A 22,075-nucleotide genomic window follows, 5' to 3' on the forward strand; every position below is an offset into this window, starting at 1 on the left:
CGAATTTCTGATGAACTACTGCTGCTCTACAGAAACTAAGTCCTAGAAAAGACACTGTTTTTTTTATTTGGGCAAAAACAGCATAACCATAATTAAAAGACCACTGGAAATGCTTTTACAACAGATCATAAGATGATCGTAGTGTTTGAGCTACACATGCATATTTGTCTCATATAAATTCAGAACTGTAAATTATATTTTTATGGTGTTATTATTATTATTATAACGGAGTGCAGTTAATTTGAAGAAAAAAAAAACAATTAAAAAAATGTCATGTACTCTTGGCCGTCACTTCCTGCTTTTGGGCCAACAGCGCCCTCAGGAGGCGAGCAGCTGTACTGCCGCGGCGCCTCTTGCAGCCTTCGTCGTCCCCATAGAGACAGGCTCCCACAACAGCACCACTCGAGCCGCTCGCCCCGTCAGGGCTGATGACAGCCTCAGCGCGCGACTGAAGGCCTCTCTACACCTCAACGTTTTCTTCGAAAACCAGCTCCCGCTTATGGTCGCCAGTCAGATGTTTCATTATTGGATTACCGACCATCAGCCGCCAGCCGCCGCTTTATCCTGACACGCCAGAGATTTGTGTCTGCGGGCGGGGAGGAGTCTGTTATTCCACCGTTAGCTGCGGCCAGGCCGACATGTCGGCGTTTTAACGGAACGGCCGTCAAAGCTGCAGCGGAGAGGACCCAAATGTGCCCGTAGAGGTGAGTCTTTAGTGGGCGTCTCTGTGTTTAGCTAGCTGCTGGTGGTGGTCAGTGCATTGAAGTAAGGTGTGGTAAAGCATCAGCAAAGCCTGGTTAGCTGGAGAAGACAAAAAGCTGATGTCACAGAAGAATAAAAACGGGCATCAAAATGTCCTTCACCTCCTCCTGCAGTCCGAATCAAAACAGATCTTTGAGGAAACTTGACTTTAATGTGCCTAATTTTTCACTAACATCTGAGTCATGGTCACTGACAGGTCAGGTGTGTCAGATTTCTAGATGACCACCAGGTGAAATGTATTGTTTTCTTTCTGGTGTTCACTGACCAGGATGGATGGGAGTGCTGGAAGAGACAGCACCAGGAGGAGGAGAGGCGCAGCAGCAGCCAGTCCTGATGATGGAGGAGGTGACGATGGAGCCACGGAGGCTCAGATTGTTCATCTGGACCTCTACGACTCTGCAAGGGCTAAAATTGAAGCCAACCTCCGCTGGCTCTTTGGCAAAGCCTATGGCACAGGTAGGTCTTCCTTTAATGCTCACACCAAACTGGATGCTTTATTTATAGCATATCTGCTTGTTTCATGCATTGTGCATTTTGTGGTATAAGCACCAAATTTGGCATGGATGTTACTTAAATTTTTAAAATATATATCACATATTATATAAACATAATAGTATTCTGTACTCCTTTAGTTTAAAGACTGCATTTTGTGCATTAAATGCCCATTTTGTTGAGATTGGAGCAAATAGACGTTTAATATTTTTGTAACAATATTTTGGTAACACCTTTTGGTGCTTGGACTTCAAAATGAACAAAACTTTACCCTTTGCTCTGTTAATTTATCTGTTAATTTACCTTTAAAACTGTTTTTTGAGGCAATGCTTCATATCCATTTTTTAGTACAACTCCAAGCTCCTTTTCTCAAAGACAGATTTTTGATAGTATTACACAAACATTTCAAATTGAATCAGAAACTGTACAAAAGAAAGCTAATTCCGAGTGGTACATTAAGTCAAATTTTGCAGCAAAAATGAACACCAAACAAATTCAGTCATGATAAAATATCAAACATACAGAGACAAAATATGTATAATTCCAAGAAAAAAAGCAAAGACAAAAAATCAAAACAGTGTCAAAAAAGTCTAAAAGAACCACCATTGAACTATAGGCAAAATTCCAAGGATTTATTCAGAATCAGAAATACTTTATTGATCCCACACTTGGGAAATTTGTTTGTTACCATAAAAACTGACAGGGGAAAAAAAGACTAAGAATAATATAAAATAAAAATAAAAAACAAGAACAAGGAAAATGTGGTATAATTTAAAAAGCTATTTACAAAACCGGACAGGTAAAGAGATGTGCAAAAGAAATGTGCAAAATAGAGAAGAAGAGGAAAAAAAAAATGTGCAAAGGTTATCTTTTGCATAGTGAGTTGTACAGGGTTATTGCATTGGGTATGAAGGATTTCTGGTACCGGGCAGTTTTGGAGCGGAGCTATCTGAGCCTTCTAGAGGATTTCAAGTGTATTCCAAGCGGTATCACAAATATATTCTTGTTATGTTTGCTTTAAACCCAAAATTTCAAAGCTAAAAACATTTTATATAACTCATGTTCAATTTTTTAAGAAAAAAAAAGGGGGAGGGGGGGTCTGTTTCCTCTTTTATAGCTTCGTCCTTCAGGACCACTACTGTCTAAGTCTGGTTTATAAATGTAAATACTGGTCACTGCAGATATAACAATATAAATTACAGATGGATAGTAGTTTTCAATACATAGACCACAACAGAAAAACAGGAAATTGCAGTATTTTTGTTATTTGTTTGATCATTGATGACATTTTGGATGTAAAAAAGTGTTTATAACCAAATCAAACAACTAACTTTTTAAAGCATTTATTATTTATAAATCAGACACAATAGGGGCATTCATAGGTGTTGTTTTTTCCTTTAGGGAGTTCTTTTTTTTTCTTGTTTTGGAATGCAATCTTCTTGAAATAGCCATAAATACTGCCTATGACACCAAAGATGTGAAACTTTTTAGTATTCTTGTTGTTGGATTCAGAGTACGAGGCATCTACGTCAAGAGACCTGCATACTTTTAGGTTGCTCGGGGTTTCTCCCACAGTTAGGTTGGTGAGATTTATTTCTCCCTGGATGTCAGCATGCATGGGAGCCCCTGTTGCCCGTGTGACAGACTGCTGACGTGTCCAGGGTCTATGTCGCCCCCCCATCACAGTGTCAGCTGATTTAGACTCCGTTAAGAAGAAGCGGGTACAGCTGATTGATTTAAGCTAAGAAAAGCCATCTTGTAAGTCATCTTGTAATTTAAACAATGTCAACAGCGCCTAATAGCAAATTTAGATTTTTCATGATAAAATTATAGCTTAAGATAGTTTAAACCTTTTGCACGTATACACACTTGATTCTAACCAAACTGCAGCTGTGTGATTAATAGAATTTGTTTGGGCTTTTTCTTTTTCTAAAGTTAAATGAAATCTGACAAATGAAGGATTCTCACCCTGAAAACACGAGCACTTAGGCCGTAGGAAATGGAAACTTAGGCAGACAGCTCGGGATCATTCAGCGGCCCTGCCAGTCCTGATGAGATCAGATGAAACCAAAATGGCGCCGCAAAGCGAGGCTACATGTCAAAGTCGGGGATGGTGCCTCCAAAGTAGGTTTTTGTGTCACCGACTGACTCTTAGGAGTCTGCAAAACTCTCACGTTATGACATCCATCTCATAAAGCTGAAATTACTCCATCTCTGCAACAATACCTTCCTCTTGACTCCGTTTGTCAGCAAAGTGCTATATAAATAAAGTTTAGTATTATTATTATTTTTAGAAAACCCCTAAAAACACATTTGTGAAGCTAATTACAGATTTATTATCATTTATGGCTCTTAAGAAATATTGTTCAAGTTTTGCCTTTTACCTCTTTGTTACTCGACACTTTGGCATTTTAGGCTTGAGATCTGACACTCAGAATAAACCAACCATCTTTCTGGCCTTAACCTGATTGGCTCATGCTTAATCTAGTCTGTTAGAGACGCCCATTTTAATCATCAGTCTGATTTCTGGAGGTGGCAGCATAACAATTGTCCCACATAAAGAAAAGAAAATGGATTTTTGTATCTGTGTTGTGGAGCCACAGCCGTGCCTGCTAAACCATGCAGTGATGCAAATGTGCAGTCGGCAGCTCGCTCAGAGCATTTATCCCAGCAGAGAAGGTCAATTAGTGAGAAATGAGCCTGAACAAGGAATCGTGTTTTTCCAGATGAGCTTACTGGGTATTTTAGAAAGTACTCATGGAGTTATTTTTGGGGTAAAGTCATGTTGTGGGTGTGCATTTTGTGCAGAAGAGGAATTTGTCACATTGTGGAGGCTTGTATAGATTCTGAATTATATCAGGATAACACGTATAAGGTCACTTCAGCTCCTCCGTGTTCCTTTTAGAATAAAGCAGGCATGAATACTTTTCTAAACGTGATGTAATTCTGTGTTCAGCTATAAAGATCCACTCCAATGAAAATTGTGTTTTTGGTGTTTTTAACACGTTCTTTCAAGTTTTTTGGCACAGAGCAGCACCGCCCCCTTTCCCTTTCTCATTGCTCAGAGTTCGGAGCAGGGAACTTGTGGGCTTCCCAGCTTAGTTTCTTTTCAAACTGTCTTTTTTTCCGTCTGTTCCTGATTCCCGATTTGAATACAGAAATACTAAGAAATGTAATTTGGAGATTAATTTTGTCCTCCATCACGAGAAAAATGCAACAGGAACATATTAAATAAAACAAAAACACAATTTTCAATGGAGTGGGTCTCTAAAGTTCATCATGATTTCACATGGGAATGTGTACCTGTGATTGCAGAGACTCATGGCCTAAGAACGTCTGTAAAAGCTCACCTCCATCCCTGACTATAGACTGTGGGGCTGCAGCATAAACACAGAAGGAGAAATGACCTAAAACAAAAACAAAGGCACAGTTAGAGTGCACTGGTTACATCATAGCTGGTAAACAAACAGCTGAATCTTCAGACGTAACATTCATTCATTAAAATCACCCAAAAAGTTGTGTGATATGAGGTGTCACTAATAACTGAATGTTACGGTGTGTTATGTTGGAGGAGTGAGAAAGGACCAGAGTTTTATGATTGTGTGTTTCCCCTTTTTATAGTGCTGTTTTGTAGTTCTGGTTCAAGAATAAAGGTGTGGATGAGGATAATGCAGATGAAGGACGATTTAACTCAGCTAAAAAAAAAAGAAAAAAAGCTCTGTCTCTGTCTGGTCATTTAGCGTCAGCGTGTGATGGTGAAGACAGAGGAAAGTGCCATCAGATTAGAATGCAAACACAGACAGAAACACAGCAGTGCTGTGTTCAGCACAGCCTGTCACATGGTTGAGAGTTTAATGGGATTGGACCTGAAGGCTGGCGTCTCGTTCGACACGACTCGTTTGTTTAGAGGCATGGCTTGTTTATGAATGGCTCTTTGGGAAAAACACTAGGCTTGCACAAGCAACTTGAAATGCTTTGCCTCTATCTTTTTGCAACAATATATAGAATATATTGATGAGTGTTTGTGAAAAAAGAAAAGCTAGAAACAAATGTCATGTTTAAATTGTGATATGGAATGTTTTTACAACCCTCTCCAAGAATATTGGTTGTGAAAATCTTGTGTGTACCTCTCTGTGTGCACAAGTCTTACGAGACATTAATGTATTAAATTTATTCAAAACCTGTAAATATGTGTGTGCAAACTATTGGTTGGTGTGTGTATGTCAGAACTAAGTCATGCAATTTACTTATGACACTTCTCACTGTATGTTATGACTCTTTATTATGGCCTGCCCCCCTCTCTTATATCCCCCTTCTCCAACATCCCACTCTCTCCCTCTCTTTTTTTTTTCCGTCCGGTCCAACAAGGAATGCAAATAAATATAATTATTATAAATAAAGCTTTGCCTCAAATACAAAATGGGTTTATATTAATATATACTCCGTTTGTCTAAAGATCCATAAACCACTGTGGTAACGGTAAAATCTGTTAAAACAAGAGGCCTTCAGCTCTGATCTGCTTACTCAACTGTTGGTCAGGAAAAAAAACAAAGTGATATACAGTAGTGTTTTTTATTTTATTTCTTATTTTCTTTATTTTTCTGTTTACACTTGAGAACATCAGTGTATAAAGATAAAGGGCGGAGTTAAAAAAAAAAGAAAAGAAAAAAATCAATAAATCTAAACTGGATCGGCCTTGCCTTGGAAAATGTAATATTGATTCAATCACCACATCTATTGATCATCTTTTTAAGTGATGCCTTGTTTTTTTCTGCAATAATCTGCTCATTTTCAATATTAAAACTTCTAGTTTAATCAAAGTTTCTTTTAAAACACCAGTTATGTGAGTTACTAGTTATGTGTTTAAATCAAACTATATAAAAAAATGTAATTATGAATTTCTGCTGTAATACTGAGCCCCAGTAATAAATCTAATCATTTCTTGTGTAAAGAGAATGTAAGGTTGGTGTTTTTAGGCTATAATGGTAAACTGTTTGTTATGGTGGATTTTAAAGGCCACTGCTGGTGTGTGATTATGTTTTGGAATAATTGAATCATGACAATTACTGACACACTTTAAAGTCCCACTTCGATCAACTTTTGATCTATTTTAAAAGCGTTCCCATTGGTCTTTTAATTATTTGATTTGATTTTTAGCCAAAATCAAAAAGACCTGTGTTGTTCCCAAGCACATGGTTTCTGCAGAGCAGCAGGAGTTTGTTAGAAATTTGCAGTTGTGGACCCACTCGTTTCCTTTCATCCATTTGTTTACATGCTCTCCGGCCAGCTCACAGCCACTCACAACCCTAACCTAACATTAGTGGTGCAACAAAAAAGGCAAGCAATGTTGAAGCTGTCCAGCCGTACAGTTCTGAGCCAGATATCAGCTCTGACGGGGAAAAGGAAGACATACATGGATCTATTTGTCTGCAAGTAGATGAAGGAGCAAGGAGCTTGTGTCTGGCTGTAGTAACTTTTACGTCACGCAAGCTTTTTCCATCTACATTTTTTTCCTGATTTAAAGCATTTTAAATAAAGAAATGCTCAAATATGCAATTTTTAAGCTGATTTTCTTTCTATAAATCCTTCTTCATGAAAGAAATGCGACAAGAACGTGTTAGAAACACCAAAAACACATTTTTAAACTAGATATTCGTTATACGATCAGAGAAGCCATGCATGATTAGAACAGAATAGTGAACAGTGACAATATTAACACAACAGAAATGTATTTGTTAGTGCTATTAAAATGTAATTATTCCTGAATGTCTGAAACTGAAGAGCCTTATTTGTTGGATGCCCGTTTGCTCCCTAAATGGTGGTTTGTCAGTTAAGCTCTTTAACAGGACGGAAGATTTGCCTCTTCCTCCTGCAGAGCTCAGAGTCTGGCACAACTGTCAGCAGGATCTCCTTTGCTCCGCCTGACCTTGTGTTCAGAAGGAAGGAAACAAAGACTCGCCCTCTTTCTTTCACCCTCCACACACACAGACAAACACGTTCTTGATTCTGCTCACGCCTGCTCACCAGGGTGGGCTCCAAAGCTGGGCTCAGGTGGATAATAAACATCTAAGGAGTATTAGCAGCAAGGATTAGTGTGCACGGCTTGCCCCACCTCTACATTTCTTCTCACTAAGCACCAAACACAGACTTCCTGCTCCCGAGGAGCATAAAATGATCCAAACCAGTGATCAAGAGAGATGACTGCATAGGATCTGCAGGGGGAATTCTGGGACAGTGAGACGGGAACCGGGACAACAGATTGATTAAATCAAATCTCTTGTTGTGTTTAAATGACTGAAAAACATGTTTTTAGTGGGTTGTGTGCCCAAGCTCCTTTAACAGAGTTTAAAGAGGAAAGCAATGGGCTGTTTTTTATTTTTTGCAATCCAAGTACAAATGCCGTCTTTTAATTGTCCATCAAAACCACATCATGAAGGTATTTAGGGAAACTATTTTGGAAAAACATTTTTAAGCGTTTATTATTTAATGCAAAGGCGCCACCGTAAACTGTTTCCATGCTTCCCGTGTTTGTTTGCCACTGGTTTCTGTTTTCGTTGATGAAAACCTGCAGATGTCTAATGGAGATGCATCATCGGATAAAACTGCCATTAGGGTTATCCATTACACATATTTGTGCAGGAGCATATACAGTACTGTGATATGAAGAAGAGAAAAGTACATTTGACTGAGTTGCTCTAATGTCAAAGGGCTATATCCATTTGGGAGATACAAACTTTATCAGTTTGTACTCGGAAATTAATGCATTTATTTTTGATGACAGAATTATAGTAAAAGTAGAAATCTATGCAAAAATCCTCTTTGTTTTAAAGGCTAAAGTGACCAAAAAGCATAACAAGAGGGACATTTTTAAAACTATAGTGCCACTGCTCACATTTAGTCATTAATTACACACAACGTAAGATACGTTTCTCTGAATGTAAGAGCTGACCTTTAGTTAAGGTTGGACTGAGCCATTACATCATTTTCTTTAACAATAAAAGGATAAAATAAGGTTTTAGTGCACATTTTACATAATAGGGACACATGTAAAAGATTCTGGATTTGGCAGCACGGTGAGACTTAAATGTAACATGTTATACTATCATTATATCTGCCCCAGGAGGACCAAAGGAACAAAATATTAGATTTGTAAAATAATAATGTTGAATTTGCCACTTCTTCTTTTTTAAACAAAAGAAAAAGCTGGAAGGTATATTTTGAGTGAGCTGCAGGAACCCAGGATCACCACGTCTGAGGCAAACAAAAATAACACGCTCGTGTCTCTGTCCGTGAACACGGAGCTGCCGGGGTCAGCTTAGGCATCACCATTAAGTCCTGTCAGTTCATTGACTTAAAGCCTAAAGTCAGAGCTGCCAGAGCTGCACTGCTTTTTTTGTACTTTCAAGCCTTGATCGTCTGCACAGTGGAAGCTTCTCTGTTACATAACTTGGTAAACCACCGGTGTTACAAATATCCACACCAAACAGTATTAGGGTGAATCTGTATTCTTACATGATGCAGCAAATTAAGACAGAATGAATTTGTTTGCTCTAAATGGCTCCAATTTTATAATGACAATAGTTTTCTCACCTAAAAGAAACACCTGAACTCTTTTTTTTCTTTTCTTTAGATCACATCCCAGCAGAGTTACGAGACCCGTTTTACACTGACCAGTACGAGCAGGAGCACATCAAGCCCCCCATCATCCGCCTGCTGCTGTCCGGAGAGCTTTACTGCCGGGTGTGTGGATCCATTCTTCCCGCCGAGCATGCCGCCTCGCTCCGAAGCCACCAGGCTGTCATCCAAACCCTGTCCAAGAGAGGCATCCACGTCCTGGAGACCAACAATACCCCTGTGTCTGATCTGGATCTCAGCTCCTCTCCCATTAAAATGGTTAGTTGAAACACAAATAACATGGACCGTATTGGGGTATCTGCTACAATGCAAAAAAATATTTATATCAGTTTTTACCTCCGTTAAAGTCCCACTTAAACCATCTTTAAATCCTTTGTAAAAGCATTCCCAGTGGTCTTTTAACTACATTTATGCAGTTTTAAACAAAATCCCCAAACCTGTCGTTTTCAATGACAGGGTTTCTGCAGAGCAGCAGGAGTTCATTAGAAATTCATCTACGAGTTGTGGGTGGGACCGTTGATGCAGAGCAACCCCTCCCCCCTTTACCCCCCCCTGTTGCTGAGAGCTCTCTGTTCACTCAAATAAAGACAGAAAGAAGAGATTCTAGTTTGTTCAGGAGTTAATAGGGAAAGAATCGCATAAACTATAAATACGCGATGTGTGACTTTTAAGAAATGAACAAAAATGTGTTGTTTTTTTTTTCTAGAGCTCCCACATCCACCTCATCGATGCCCTCATGATGGCCTACACAGTGGAGATGTTCAGCATAGAGAAGGCGGTGTCCAGCGTCAGGCGCTTCGCAAACTTCAGTGCCTCCAAGGAGCTTCCGTATAACTTGGAAGATGCCATGGTGTTTTGGATTAACAAGGTTAACCCTCAAAACATGCTGATTACCCGATTTGTGCGCTTGCTGGTCCCTTCTGACCAGTACTGGATCTTCCTCACTTTAGGTAAATCTGAAGATGAGGGAGCTTGCAGAAAACGAGTGTAAAATGAAGCAGCACCTGCTGGATTCACCCAGCCACCAAAAGGTAGAACGCACACGGTTCCTTTGTCTTACTGAAGTTACTGATGTTGTCCTTCTGATTTTGTATCTTGGTCCCAGAAAGTATTTTAACTAATACCTTTTTGTGCATTTTTAAACTGCATCCCCCTGTGATTCACCTACCTATAACTGTCTGACAGTTCCCTAAAATTATCTTCATTTTTCATCCTGTCTTCTACTTTACTTTTTTCCGTAAAAACATCCATATTTGACATATGTCTTATAAAGTCAGCTCAAGAAAAGCTACATTAAAGATTCCAAATGACTTGATTAGCTGCTTCCCCAGTTGTCTTTGTTTTACTGTTATGGATTGTTTCATTTGTGAATCAAGAAAATCCCTAAAGTTTCTTCTTAATGTAACCCCTGATCAGAAAGAAGCAGAATTTTCTTCACTCTTGGAGAAAGTCTGATTTTCTTGTAGTTGTCCCTGTAGTTGTATTTGACCCTTGACTTGTCTGCTGCTTTTCCTGTTTGTATCCCTCCCCACACAAAAACAATGTGCTTCTTGGATGCTAGTCTCCCTCCAAATGGTACTGGAAGCTTGTTCCTGTAAGTGTACCGCTTGAAACATCCTTTGTGAGTGTAGGTGTCTGCCGGAATTGTATGCCGTTACTGTATGTGTCAGTTTGTGCGTCACGCTTGAGTAGAACACTGTTGCCACAGGATTTAGAAGGCAGATTGTGAAAAATATTTAAATGGATTGTGTCAAACGTTGTTACGGCCCCGACAGGCAAACCTGTCCCAGACTAGGGGAAATCCCAAAGGGGCCATAACATATGAAAAATGGACACCAATAAGTCAAGGAACACAGTTTATCAAGTGGAAGAAAGAACCTGTGTCCTGTAAAACAAAAAACTACTGTGCTGGTCCCAACAAAAGACAAAACAGAGGGATTGTAGCCTTGGCCAAACATAAAATAAGTCAGGGAGACAACTGACTCAGCCACCATGACCGGAGTCAGCAGCTCCCTGCTAAGGCTGCCTGACAAAATGAAAAGAAATAAACAAAGTCTGCAAATAAAGACTACCAAGGTCCAACCCCAAACTAAAATAACAAAACACAACAGTATAAGACTGCTGAGGACCAAGAGGGGATAAAAAGAGAAACCAACCAACCAACCAACCAACCAACCAACCAACCAACCAACCAACCAACCAACCAACCAACCAACCAACCAGCACAGCTCTAACTCCAACCACTCCTCAGCCTCCCGCTCTGCTCTCTCTGCATGCATGCTTGCCTTCCTGGTTGAAGCCTCCTCTGACTTAAATACCTGGCAGGTGCTGATCAAGATCATTGGCCACACCTGCCAGGTGAGCAGAATGACAGGGGATGCAGCAAAGCAGCAGAAGCAAGACGTAACAACGTTCACTTCTGTAAAGAAGAAGTCCAGATTTCCATTTGTTTTTTTGTCAAGACAAATTATCTTGTACGTCTGGTTTGTTTCCCTTTTTTTTTCCTTTTTGTCAACCTCTGTCCCCCTAACCCACACGCTCAGAGACAAATTAACAAACTCAAAGTCACCTTTGAGCAGAATTTGATAATTAAAAGGGTCAACTCGTAGTTTCTCTCATTTATTCTTCCCATCATGTCATTCTTGCCTCCATAGCCTGACCTATTGCATGCGCTTGCCCATTGCATGCTGGAGCCTGTGGAGTTTTCTCGTGTGGTAAAGTACCCATCATTTATCTTCATTTTTATTTTTATTCATTTCACCATTCATTCCCCTAAATCACTGCGTCTCTTTTTATTTTGATGAGCCTGATCTTTCATTGAATCCTCCAAAGTAAACATGAGACCCAGAGGACCAAGGGGCTTGAAGTGACAGAATTACAAAATGAAAACGCGTATGTGGGTCCTGCTGCTCTGATCAGAATGTGTGTTCATTGGGTTAACTCTGACCCTCTCCTGCTGCACAGGTGCGTTATCGCAGAGATCATCTGTCTGGCCGCACACTTCAACATTTCCCAGTTTTGGAAGACCTGATGAAGGATGTGTGCGACGGCACAGCTCTGCTAACTGTGATCCATTTCTATTGCCCGGAGGTTATTAGGCTGGAAGGTACAGTCAGATCAACCACAGAGAGGTCTTTGTGTGTGCGTGTGTGTTTGTGCGTTATCTGGTTTAGATTAGGGTTAAATTGTACAAATTTACAAAGCTAATAGAATGTTTCAATTTAGGTTACCTGTCTGAGAAAAGTGTATAAAGTGAGGGGTCTTAACTGTAATTCTTAATTATAACCTATAGCAGGTTTTTAGAACGTAACCCCCACGATAAATAAGGGAACACTGTAAATACAACAATTAATACAACAAATAATCACTGACGTCACCCCCAACGTCCTGAACGGTGAAAGTGGGAAGATGCCATAAAGACTAAAGTTTATTCAATCCCACCTGAACAGTGTTCTGAACATATGTGATTAGCCAGGACAAAGCAAACATAGATTTCTGTTTAGTTCATTCATGGATCCATCCACCTGCCAAAAATAAAGAAACAGATCCCTAATCTCGCTCAAATCTGAGAGCTAATACAAGCCAAAACCTCTATTTGACCCCCCCCCACACACACACACACACACACGCACACACACATACACACTGTGAATATGTTTATTATTTAGTTGATGTTGCATATTCAATACAATATGCTTCCCTTTGAAACCAGCCTCTAGTGGGCATCAGAGGAACTACAGTGTTTTTTACTACAGAGTTTGCTGACTACGTAGAGGTGTGCATTCTTTATTTTCCATCTATTTGAATAAAATCCACTGCCCTATCCCGGTGTAGAAGCTCCCATGTGGCTGAGGATGTTCATCAAAAGGGTCTTGCTGCTATCTTTAGTCTCATCTGGTTTGTTTAAATGTTAAAGTAGAACCTGCAAAAACATCTAATAAGAATTGCACTAAAGTGCATATCATAATGATATTATGCTCCTTTTGCCTACAAATAATGGATATTGCTATACTGTGTGCAGATATTTGCCTGAAGGAGGTTCCTTCCATAGCAGACTGCGTCTACAACATCCAGCTACTGACAGAGTTTTCTAATGAGTACTTGAACAAATGCTTCTATCTGACGCCAGAGGACCTGCTGTTCTCTCCACCAGTCTTAAAGGTGAGCTAATACACTAGACCACCTCAAACCTTTTTAAAGATATCAAAAGGACTTTACTAATTCACTGCATCAAAACTAATTTGATCTAAAATGTAATTAATTTATTCATTTGAACCATTTTAATGTACAGGGGAACTGTAAAAATTCAGCTTCAGTGAAAAATTAAAGCTTTTTTAATTTAGTAAGCTTTTTTTTTTTTAAATAGCGTGTTAATCCGCCCACCTTTCACACTGAGTGAGGTGCCAAGCTATGTCTTTATAAAGAGAAGAGACAACAGTTACAAACACATGATGCTATTTTCATTGTGTTTATTTCACACTCAATTAAGCAAACCTGTGTGGGTGTTGAAGGCATATGCTAACAGTTGTTGGGATTTCCTGTTTTTTATCTATTATATTTTTCAAAATGGAGTAAAAAAACAAAATTTTAAAGAAATGAAACATTAGATTTGTATTTGGGTCAATTGTCCTGTGTTCATGTCAAAAGAGTTTTATATCATATAAACCTACAACAATAATAAAACAATGAGAAATACTGTAAGTAACCTCCACTTTCATGCATTAAATTGTCACTTTTTTTCCTCTTGTGTTTTACAGAATAATTTAATGGTTTTCATTGCTGAAGTTTTCTGGTGGTTTGAGATTGTCAAACCCGATTTTGTGCAGCCCAAAAACCTTCAGGAAATCAATGACGGTAAAGAACTTGAACCTTTGACTCATAGATTTAGAACAACAGGCTCTCATGAAACCAACCGTTACTGTTTTTTAACTTGTCGTGCATCACATCAGCATATAGCTGACATCTGCTGTATGTTATTTTTGTGATTTCATATAACTTCACTTTTAAGTTATATAATAGTTATGATCTATTTCAATGACATTGGTGAGTCAATTGAATTTATATTTTGTTGATTTCAAAAAACTTTTTGTGCATGTTTATACAAATTTACCTTCCAGTGTTTGCTTTTTCCAATATTATACACTATAATGACATAAATTCAGTTTCTTTTATAGTTAATTCAGTTAAATTGAATACAGACTAGTTAATTTATTTCAGGCAATTCTGTTTTTTAATTAATTTGAAATGACTTCAAGTTCCTTTATCTTTATTTGATTTAGTCTTTTTTAAACCAGTTCAAATCAATTCAATTTTGATTACTGATAATTTAATTTATTTTAATTCAGTTGTATTTGCTTTGTTTTCTAAATCTTGTTTTGAGTGTTTCATTTTTTGTTGTATTTAATTAAATTAAATCCAGTTCTGTTCACTTAAGTGTATTTCGATTTAAGTCAATTCAGTTTTCATTAGACTTTAATGTCTTTAGACTTTCCTCCCTTTTTTTCATTAACATTTCTTTTTGGATTATTTTACAGTGAGACTGCTGCTTCAGCCTAAAGGTTCTCGTTCTTTTGTTCCCGTCGCCAACGTAACAAAACGGCGCTTTCTGCCTTCATCCAACTCAGCTGACACTTTGACCACACCCCCGAGCCTCGACCTCAGGTAGTGTTCAGTCAACTATAATACCATGTTTTAAATGACCATTAATTTTATTTTCCATAGATACACAAAATATAGGGTTTATACATTAATGCAGAATAAAAGTAAAAATATAATTATTGGCAAACTCTGTTTTTTCTGTTCCAGCGCCAAACAAAAATCATTAAGTCCATCTCACTCATTGCCTCCCCTGAGACGAGGACAACAGAAAACAGTCGAAGAGGCCGTTTCAGGTGATGTGGAACCGAGTGTTTCCTCAGCTTTCTCTGCAGAGTTTGCAGCACATTAAAGCCCTTGAATACCCACTCCAATGAAAATTGTGTTTTTCGTGTTTTTAACATGTTATTGTAGCTTTTTTCTCAAGATGGAGGACATGTATATTAAGAAAATTAAGCTTAAAGTTAAATTTCTGAGTATTTTTTATTCAAATCATGGTGAATCAGGAGCAGACGAAAAAATGACATTGGAAAAAAGCTTGTAGCAGTTAAATAGGTGGTACAATTGACAGGCTACAAGCTCCCTGCTCCGCTCCATTCCGATGCATCCACTTGTAGACAATTAGATCCATAGGTTAGCTCGTCTGAGCTGGTATCTGGCTCAAAACTGTACGGCTGGTTAGCTCCAATATTGGTTGCCATTTTTGTTGCACCAGTATTGTTAGGTTGGGGGTGTATGAAGCTACAAGGGACATAAATGAGGGGAAAGGGGGTGGGCTTACTCTGTGCCAACTGTTCCACCCACAACTCAGAGGCAAAATTGTAATGAACTACTGCCGCTCTGCAGAAACTATGCCCTAGAAACCACACAGTTTTGTTTTTTTTGTCGGAAAATAGCATAATTATAATTAAAAGACCACTGGGAATGCTTTGAAAACAACACAGGTTTTTAGAGAAATACTCAGAAACGCACAAATTAGATCAAAATACCACTTTGGGGTTGTTTATCATGAGGGATTAACATTATAATTCACTTAATAGCTCAAAAAGTTGATTTTGCATGTTTTTGCAACATTTAAGTGTTGTCTAATCAGATGTTTTACCTGAAATCGCTATATTATTGATTCATTCATCTTAAAAGCTCTATTAGACATGTTTAACCAATTAAATCAAAGTGTTAAACTCTTACATGATTGCAGCATTGCCTCATAAATTCTTTTTTCTTTTGACAGAGCTAAGAAATAGACCAAACCCTGTGACACAAACAGATGGACAACACCAGGACTCTATACTGGCTTGGCCAGAGAGGAGGGCGAGGTGAGCTTGTGTGGTTAAACCATCTGTACAGAGAGAAATGTGCTCAGTGAAGTCCTGCATAAAGATTTGAATAAATAATTTGTGTTTTTTATGAATGGTGTCATGAAACCGACATTTTCTTCTCTTTCCCATTACTCCTTTCAGACCTTTATCCCAGCCGGTCTCCTCTGCCTTGTGTTTTTCCGCACAGAAAGATGCAGAGAGCGTCATTATGGCTCGCTCCATTAGCAAAGACAGCTTAACGTCCAACATCATTCCCCCCAAACACATGCTGCCAGCAGGCCTGCCTAAGCAAAGACTCGCTGCTCAAAACCTTCTTTGTCACATCCGGATAGAGGATGAGGAGGAGGAAACAGAGGAGGAAGAGCTGGTTTCTGTGATACACCCCTCTGCGTTTTCGCGACATCGAAACAGGAGCGACATAGAGCCGGATGACATAGAAGAGCAGGGAAAAACCTCATCCTCGAGGGTTTCTTCCAGTACTCCACGTCAATACGCAGCCCCCTTCATGCTGGATCAGCCGGAGGACAGCTACTATCTGGAGCCTTTGATAGCAGCTGTCCCCAAACAAGCCAAGGAGAAGAGCATCCGACTGAACAAACAGGAGGAAAGTGGTGAGATGCTCTGTAGATCAACAGTATCTGCTCCTAAAGCTCATGTCACAAGCACTTCACAGGGTAAACCCTTTCCGGCTAAGTCCAGCAGAAGCACCTGTAACCCCACATCTGAAGATTTAGCTCCTAACTCTTCCAGGCTGCACACAGAAGGAGCAGCAGGAGGTGCTGAGACAGAGAAAAAAGGCTTTTTCCTTCACTTTTCAGGGGAGCAGGACCTTCAAGGTCCTTTCTCCTCTGTTATAGAATCAAGGCAAGACTCTGATTCTGATGTGGCTGATCTTGAGGAAGATGAAGAAGATGAAGATCCAATAGAGCTGACCAAAGAGATAGAGATTCCAGGAGGCGAGAAGGTTTTAGAAGTCCGGCACTCGGCTGAATGCGGAGATGGAGAGTCAGCCAAACTTAGGGAGGATTTGAAGGTGAGCGAACGAGACGACAAGGAGGACTTGAGCGGACGCACAAGCCCGTGCCTCAGCACCGTGTCCTGTGCGAGCAGCTGCAGTGCTTCAGGTGTCCGGATGACCAGCTTCGCTGAGAAAAAGCTGCTGAAACTCAGCCTGCGCGACGGATACTCGAGCACCAGCAACTCTCAGAAGACAACACCGGATGGCTCAGAGACGGCTCCCGCCTGGCAAGGGAAGGAACCGAGCCCAGTGCTGGGAAGGACCATGATGCTCAGTCCTCATGTTGTGCCTTCAGAGCTGCTTCAACTTCACATGCAGCTGGAGGAGCAACGACGCGCCATAGAGTATCAGAAGAAGAAGATGGATACTGTTTCAGCTCGGCAGAGACTTAAGCTCGGCAAAGCGGCTTTCTTGAACATTGTTAAGAAGGGTGGAGGGAGGAGTGACACACTTCCTTTACCCCTGAAACACTCCCAGGGATCACCTGGACTAGGAGTTGCAGACAGGAGGACACCAAAGACTCTCTCCTGCAAGGATGATTCCTGTCTGGATGCCTTCAAAGTTCAAACAGGAGCGTCAGCAGACAAAAACAACAGGCTCACCCTGTCCCAAGATAATAGCTCTGAACCTGACCTGAACGACTGCTCCCGCTCCATAGATCTTCTCAATGAAGCCATCAGTTCTATTCAGCAGCAGATGATGCAGCTTACTTTACAGCAGGGCCTCCTAATGAAGCAGAGCGCCGTCTCTCCCTCTGAGCCTGTGCAGCCAGAGCCGTGCACGGCCTCCACCACCATGCCAGAGCCCTTGACTTCAGACTCCAAATCATTCGCCGTCAACTTTGTAGATATTGGCGGCAGCAGCTCAACCCCAGTCCGGCGTCCTCCCAGCCTCTCCTCCAGCAAGCGCAGGAGACCGTCAGAGCAGAAACCTGGCAAAGAAAGCAGCAAAACACCGTCTGTCGACTCCAGCAGCTCGTCTTTGGACTGCACGCCTTCTCCAAGAGAATGTTCTGAGGAGGAGCAGAGAGCGCTTTTGGAGAGCTCAAAGATGGAGAGAAGCATTCAGAGAAATGTCACCTTCAGGGTCCACGAAGGAACTGGCGAGAGGAGTGGGCAATATTCGAGCCAAACCAAACTGCAGGACCCGCTGGTCAGTTCCAAAACATCAGAATCCCCATTGGTGGATGTAGAAGAAGAAGAGATAAATACTGCTGATTCAGGAAACGAGATTGTCAGTGGAGATGAAAGCTCCAGGACCAAGGGTCTTCTGATCGAGGTGGACTTGTCGGAGCTGAAGGCTCCACAAGAGGAATGCATCGTAGACGGTCCAGACAGCACAGCAGAGGGAGAGCAAAAAAACGTGCTGGGCTTCTTCTTCAAGGTTAGATTTAGGCTTACATTATACTTTTTTGTTGTGCCTGAATTGAAATGAGAAGAGTTTTCTCTTTTCATCTGAAGGATGAGGAGAAGGCAGAAGACGAGATGGCGAAGCGGCGTGCTGCCTTCCTACTCAAACAGCAGCGCAAAGCGGAAGAGGCAAGACTGCGCAAGCAGCAGCAGGAGGCCGAGGCGGAGCTCAAACGGGAAGAAGCTCGGTACGTTTTTTTAATCCAGAAGAACGGACGATCTTCAGAGATGTGTGTGTACAGCGGCACTATGTAATCTCATGCGCACTTTAGGCGTAAAGCAGAGGAGGAGCGTATCCGCAAGGAAGAGGAGAAGGCGCGCCGGGAGCTCATTAAACAGGAATACCTGCGGCGGAAGCAGGAAGCCTTGATGGAGGAGCAGGGTCTGGTCAAGCCTCACGTGAGGACAAAATCCCGCAGGAACAGACCAAAGTCGCTGCACCGCGAAGAGTCAAGCAGCTTCTCCAAAGGATCCACCACACGTAAGATCACCCGTAACACTTGATCAATGTATATTTGTGTTTTTATCGTCTGTCAAACCCCTGTTTGTCTACCCAGTGACTTGTAAGCTGGTTTTGTTCAGGCCTTGTTCACGTCCTCTAAGTGTGTGCATGTGTGTCATGCAGGTCATTCTCTGAGGGTTTCCTTGTTAGTCAAGGCCCAGAGCTCAGCAGCAGGAGGCAGGGGAGGTGAACTTTCTAACCTGCTCTGCATGATGCACGAGCATGCACAGCTGCTGAAATGATTGTGTACGACCATTTCTTTTAGGATCATGCAAAAGGAAATTACACGGGAAGATTAAAAATGTTTCTGCCCTAAAAACAGAATATTTGCTCATGATTGAATTTTTTGTGCCGTTTTCTGACTCATCCTTGAAGCAATAAGTGTGGACCAGCAAATGAAAATGACCGCTCCTCTTTCTGTGCAGCTGATCTCAGTCTCAGTCACAGAGGATCGACGCTGTCTTTGGCGACCGAAGCCGACAGCGTCATCTCTGGAGAGGCGGAGACATACCGGTGAGGAGTCCTGTGCACAAATTCACAAACATGCTTGCATGTGGTCGTCACATTGACTTATTGTGGTACTCCTTCAGGGCTGAATCTGTGTGCTCCACGGAGTCCTTCCCCATGTTGAGCAGGGCTTCCAGCAGGAACATGGAGCGAGACTGGGAGAACGGCTCCATAACATCCTCCATCACTTCATCCGAGTACAACGGTGAGCGCACCACCACCAGTACGAACATATAAAAGGAGTGCTGAGCCAAAAGGTATCCCACACTTTTAGCAATCCTTAACGGCTGCAAGTCTCTGGAACTTTGTTGTGAAAAGTTCATCGTAGATGCTGTAGAATTTATGTCCTGCCTCTTTTAATGTCCTTAGCAAGTCATCTTTACTCGGTCAACTTTTATAACAGAAAAAACTGGAATCAAATATGATCTAATGCAACGAAACGGAGATATCTCACTTTTTATCCCTCTTTTAGTTTAATGCTGTGAAAAGATTGTTAAAAAAAGCCTCAGAAAAACCAACAGTAGGTACAACGCTGCACTCTACAAGACAAATTGAGACAAAATGTGCATCATCAGCAAAACATTTTCTTTTTTTTTTCACTTTGACTGGAAGATCATAAACGAAGAGATGACACATCATTTTATGTAAAAAGTGAGATTCCTGCTTTTTTTTAACCAAAAGTTAAGCTTGAACCCAGCACGACTTATGGTAAATGGTAAATGGCGTATACTTATATAGCGCTTTTCTTCCTACAAGGACAAAGCGCTTTACAGTCACGGACCCATTCACCCAGTCACACACACATTCACTCACACATTCACACACTGGTGGCAGCTTCGCTGCCAAACACAGGTGCCAGCCAACCACCAGAGGCAAGGTGGGGTTCAGTGTCTTGCCCAAGGACACTTCGACTCATGGGCGTGCAAGGCGGGAATCGAACCTGCAATCTTACGATCATGGGTCGACCGCCCTACCGCTGCACCAAGTGCTACTTATGATAGCAATTGGGTGAGTGGTGAAACGTTTCAAAACAAAAAAAGACTCATTCCAAATGCCACGATTCAACTTCAAGACAGAATTTAAGCAGGATGTCAGGTCAGGCCTGTGGAGTCCAAAGGAGTGAGACGTCCTGCTCTTCAAAAGTTGCTTTCGGAAGTTTGATCTCCTCCTATAAAAAGTTTCTCATCTAATTTTAATAAAGTCACATACATTTTTAAAATAATCTGGGAAAAGATTTTAAATTAAATTAAGTTTTTAAAAAAGTTTAACCAAAAACTTAAAAAAAATTGTAATTTAAAAGAATTACTAAAAATAAAAAAGCCGTCATTAAATCTCACAAAGCATTCAGCTCAGCAGTAGTTTTTTTCTCATGCGAGTCTGTCTTGTGATCACTTTTCAGGAGCGTTAAAGGTTTTCCTGGTGCGAACATGTCAAGTAACCTGCAGAGAGCTCAGAAAACCTGTTTCACATCATTTTCTTTTTTTGTGTGTTTTAAAAAAGGTCCTAAACTTTTTAAAGAACCAAGCTCTAAGTCCAACAAGCCAATCATCATCAACGCCATCGCCCACTGCTGCCTGGCTGGAAAGGTCAATGAGGTCCAGAAGAATCTTGTTCTTGAGGTCCGCAACCAGAAAAACTTTCATTTTACCTCTGAAGTCGTTACAGCAGTTTGGTGAAATGAGTTTGCTCTTTTTATGCATTTTATTTTATTTTTCCCAGGAGTTGGAAAAGTGTGAATGCAACCATCTGATCATCCTCTTCCGTGACGGCGGGTGCCAGTTCCGTGCCATTTACACATACTCCCCCGAGACGGAGGAGATCACCAAATTCACAGGGACGGGACCGCGCAGCATTAGCCATAAGATGATTGACAAGCTCTACAAATACAGCTCCGACCGCAAGCAGTTCACCATCATCCCCGCCAAGAGCGTGTCTGCCAGCGTGGACGCTCTGACCATCCACAACCACCTCTGGCAGATCAAGAGACCAGGGAGCGCTCGCAGGAAGTGAGCCAAAAAGAAGTGGGTCCACGTCAACTCCTAACACCCCGTTCTTAGTTTTTTTTCACAGATTTTTTGTCCGCATGTCACACCTTAGTACAGTTTTACAGATGTATCCCGCAACACCCACAGCATTATTGATGATGGTATGTCTATGTAGCAGTGAATACTGCAAATATACTACTGATGCCACAACACAGGCACTGAACAACAAAGTGAACTCTATCAGCAAGAAAATACTCCACCGCTGTGATAAACCCACAGGGCCCCTGTGTTTGTGGAAGATGCTTTTATTTTGAAATTAGTTCAATGGATTTAAGTTTGTCGAAGTATTATTTTTACCTCAGTTTTATTTTGAAAGGGATAAATGCACCACTCATGCACTGTGGCCTGAATGTGTTCCTCTCCTGACAGTGCTTTAAATCTATATCTGCTCCTACAGTGTTAAAGTGTTCGTCCTCAAACCAGGAAGCATCTTTTGGACTTTTTTGTACCATAATGTATCTTCAAGCCCCTCAGGGCTCGTAAACTGAACTGAGCTGTGGCACAAATGTGAGCTGATTTTTCTGCTGAGGTGTTTTTTGGGAAACACCACAATAATTGATATTTATTTGCTGCATTTTGTATATTTTTTTTGGGGGGGGGGGATTTTTTGTATGTACTGTACAAGCCATTTTTTACTAAAAGAAAAAAAAACAAAAAAAAACAAACAGGCACTACTTTGCTGTTTATTCTGTTATGGAGAGTTTATGTTCTGTATCACAGTCATATTTTATGTTTATTTATTTTGAATAGGTATAATAAAAGCAAACAATGTGCATTTTATAGTTACAGTT

At 40.8% G+C, this 22,075-nt stretch overlaps 1 protein-coding gene across 4 annotated transcripts; it reads left to right on the plus strand.

The window, feature by feature from the left end:
- Positions 1 to 346: 346 nt before the first annotated feature.
- Positions 347 to 22,075, plus strand: LOC101161659 (calmodulin-regulated spectrin-associated protein 1-B). 4 transcript variants are annotated; one of them, XM_011481578.3, is made up of 19 exons: positions 347 to 704; positions 1,031 to 1,218; positions 8,885 to 9,147; positions 9,596 to 9,757; positions 9,840 to 9,920; positions 10,451 to 10,483; positions 11,854 to 11,995; positions 12,911 to 13,050; positions 13,647 to 13,743; positions 14,424 to 14,550; positions 14,695 to 14,780; positions 15,716 to 15,800; positions 15,945 to 18,204; positions 18,282 to 18,418; positions 18,503 to 18,711; positions 19,158 to 19,245; positions 19,323 to 19,444; positions 20,740 to 20,858; positions 20,959 to 22,075. In XM_011481578.3, exons 2-19 carry the CDS (start codon positions 1,032 to 1,034, stop codon positions 21,247 to 21,249), a joined length of 4,629 nt encoding a protein of 1,542 aa, XP_011479880.1. In that variant the 5' UTR covers positions 347 to 704; position 1,031; the 3' UTR covers positions 21,250 to 22,075. The 4 variants fall into 4 exon arrangements, with proteins under 4 accessions (XP_011479880.1, XP_011479879.1, XP_011479881.1 ...); XM_011481577.3 differs by lacking the exon at positions 10,451 to 10,483 and adding an exon at positions 11,544 to 11,603; XM_011481579.3 differs by lacking the exon at positions 10,451 to 10,483.

Source organism: Oryzias latipes, chromosome 12 (genome assembly GCF_002234675.1).
Source record: "Oryzias latipes chromosome 12, ASM223467v1".
NCBI lineage: Eukaryota > Metazoa > Chordata > Actinopteri > Beloniformes > Adrianichthyidae > Oryzias > Oryzias latipes.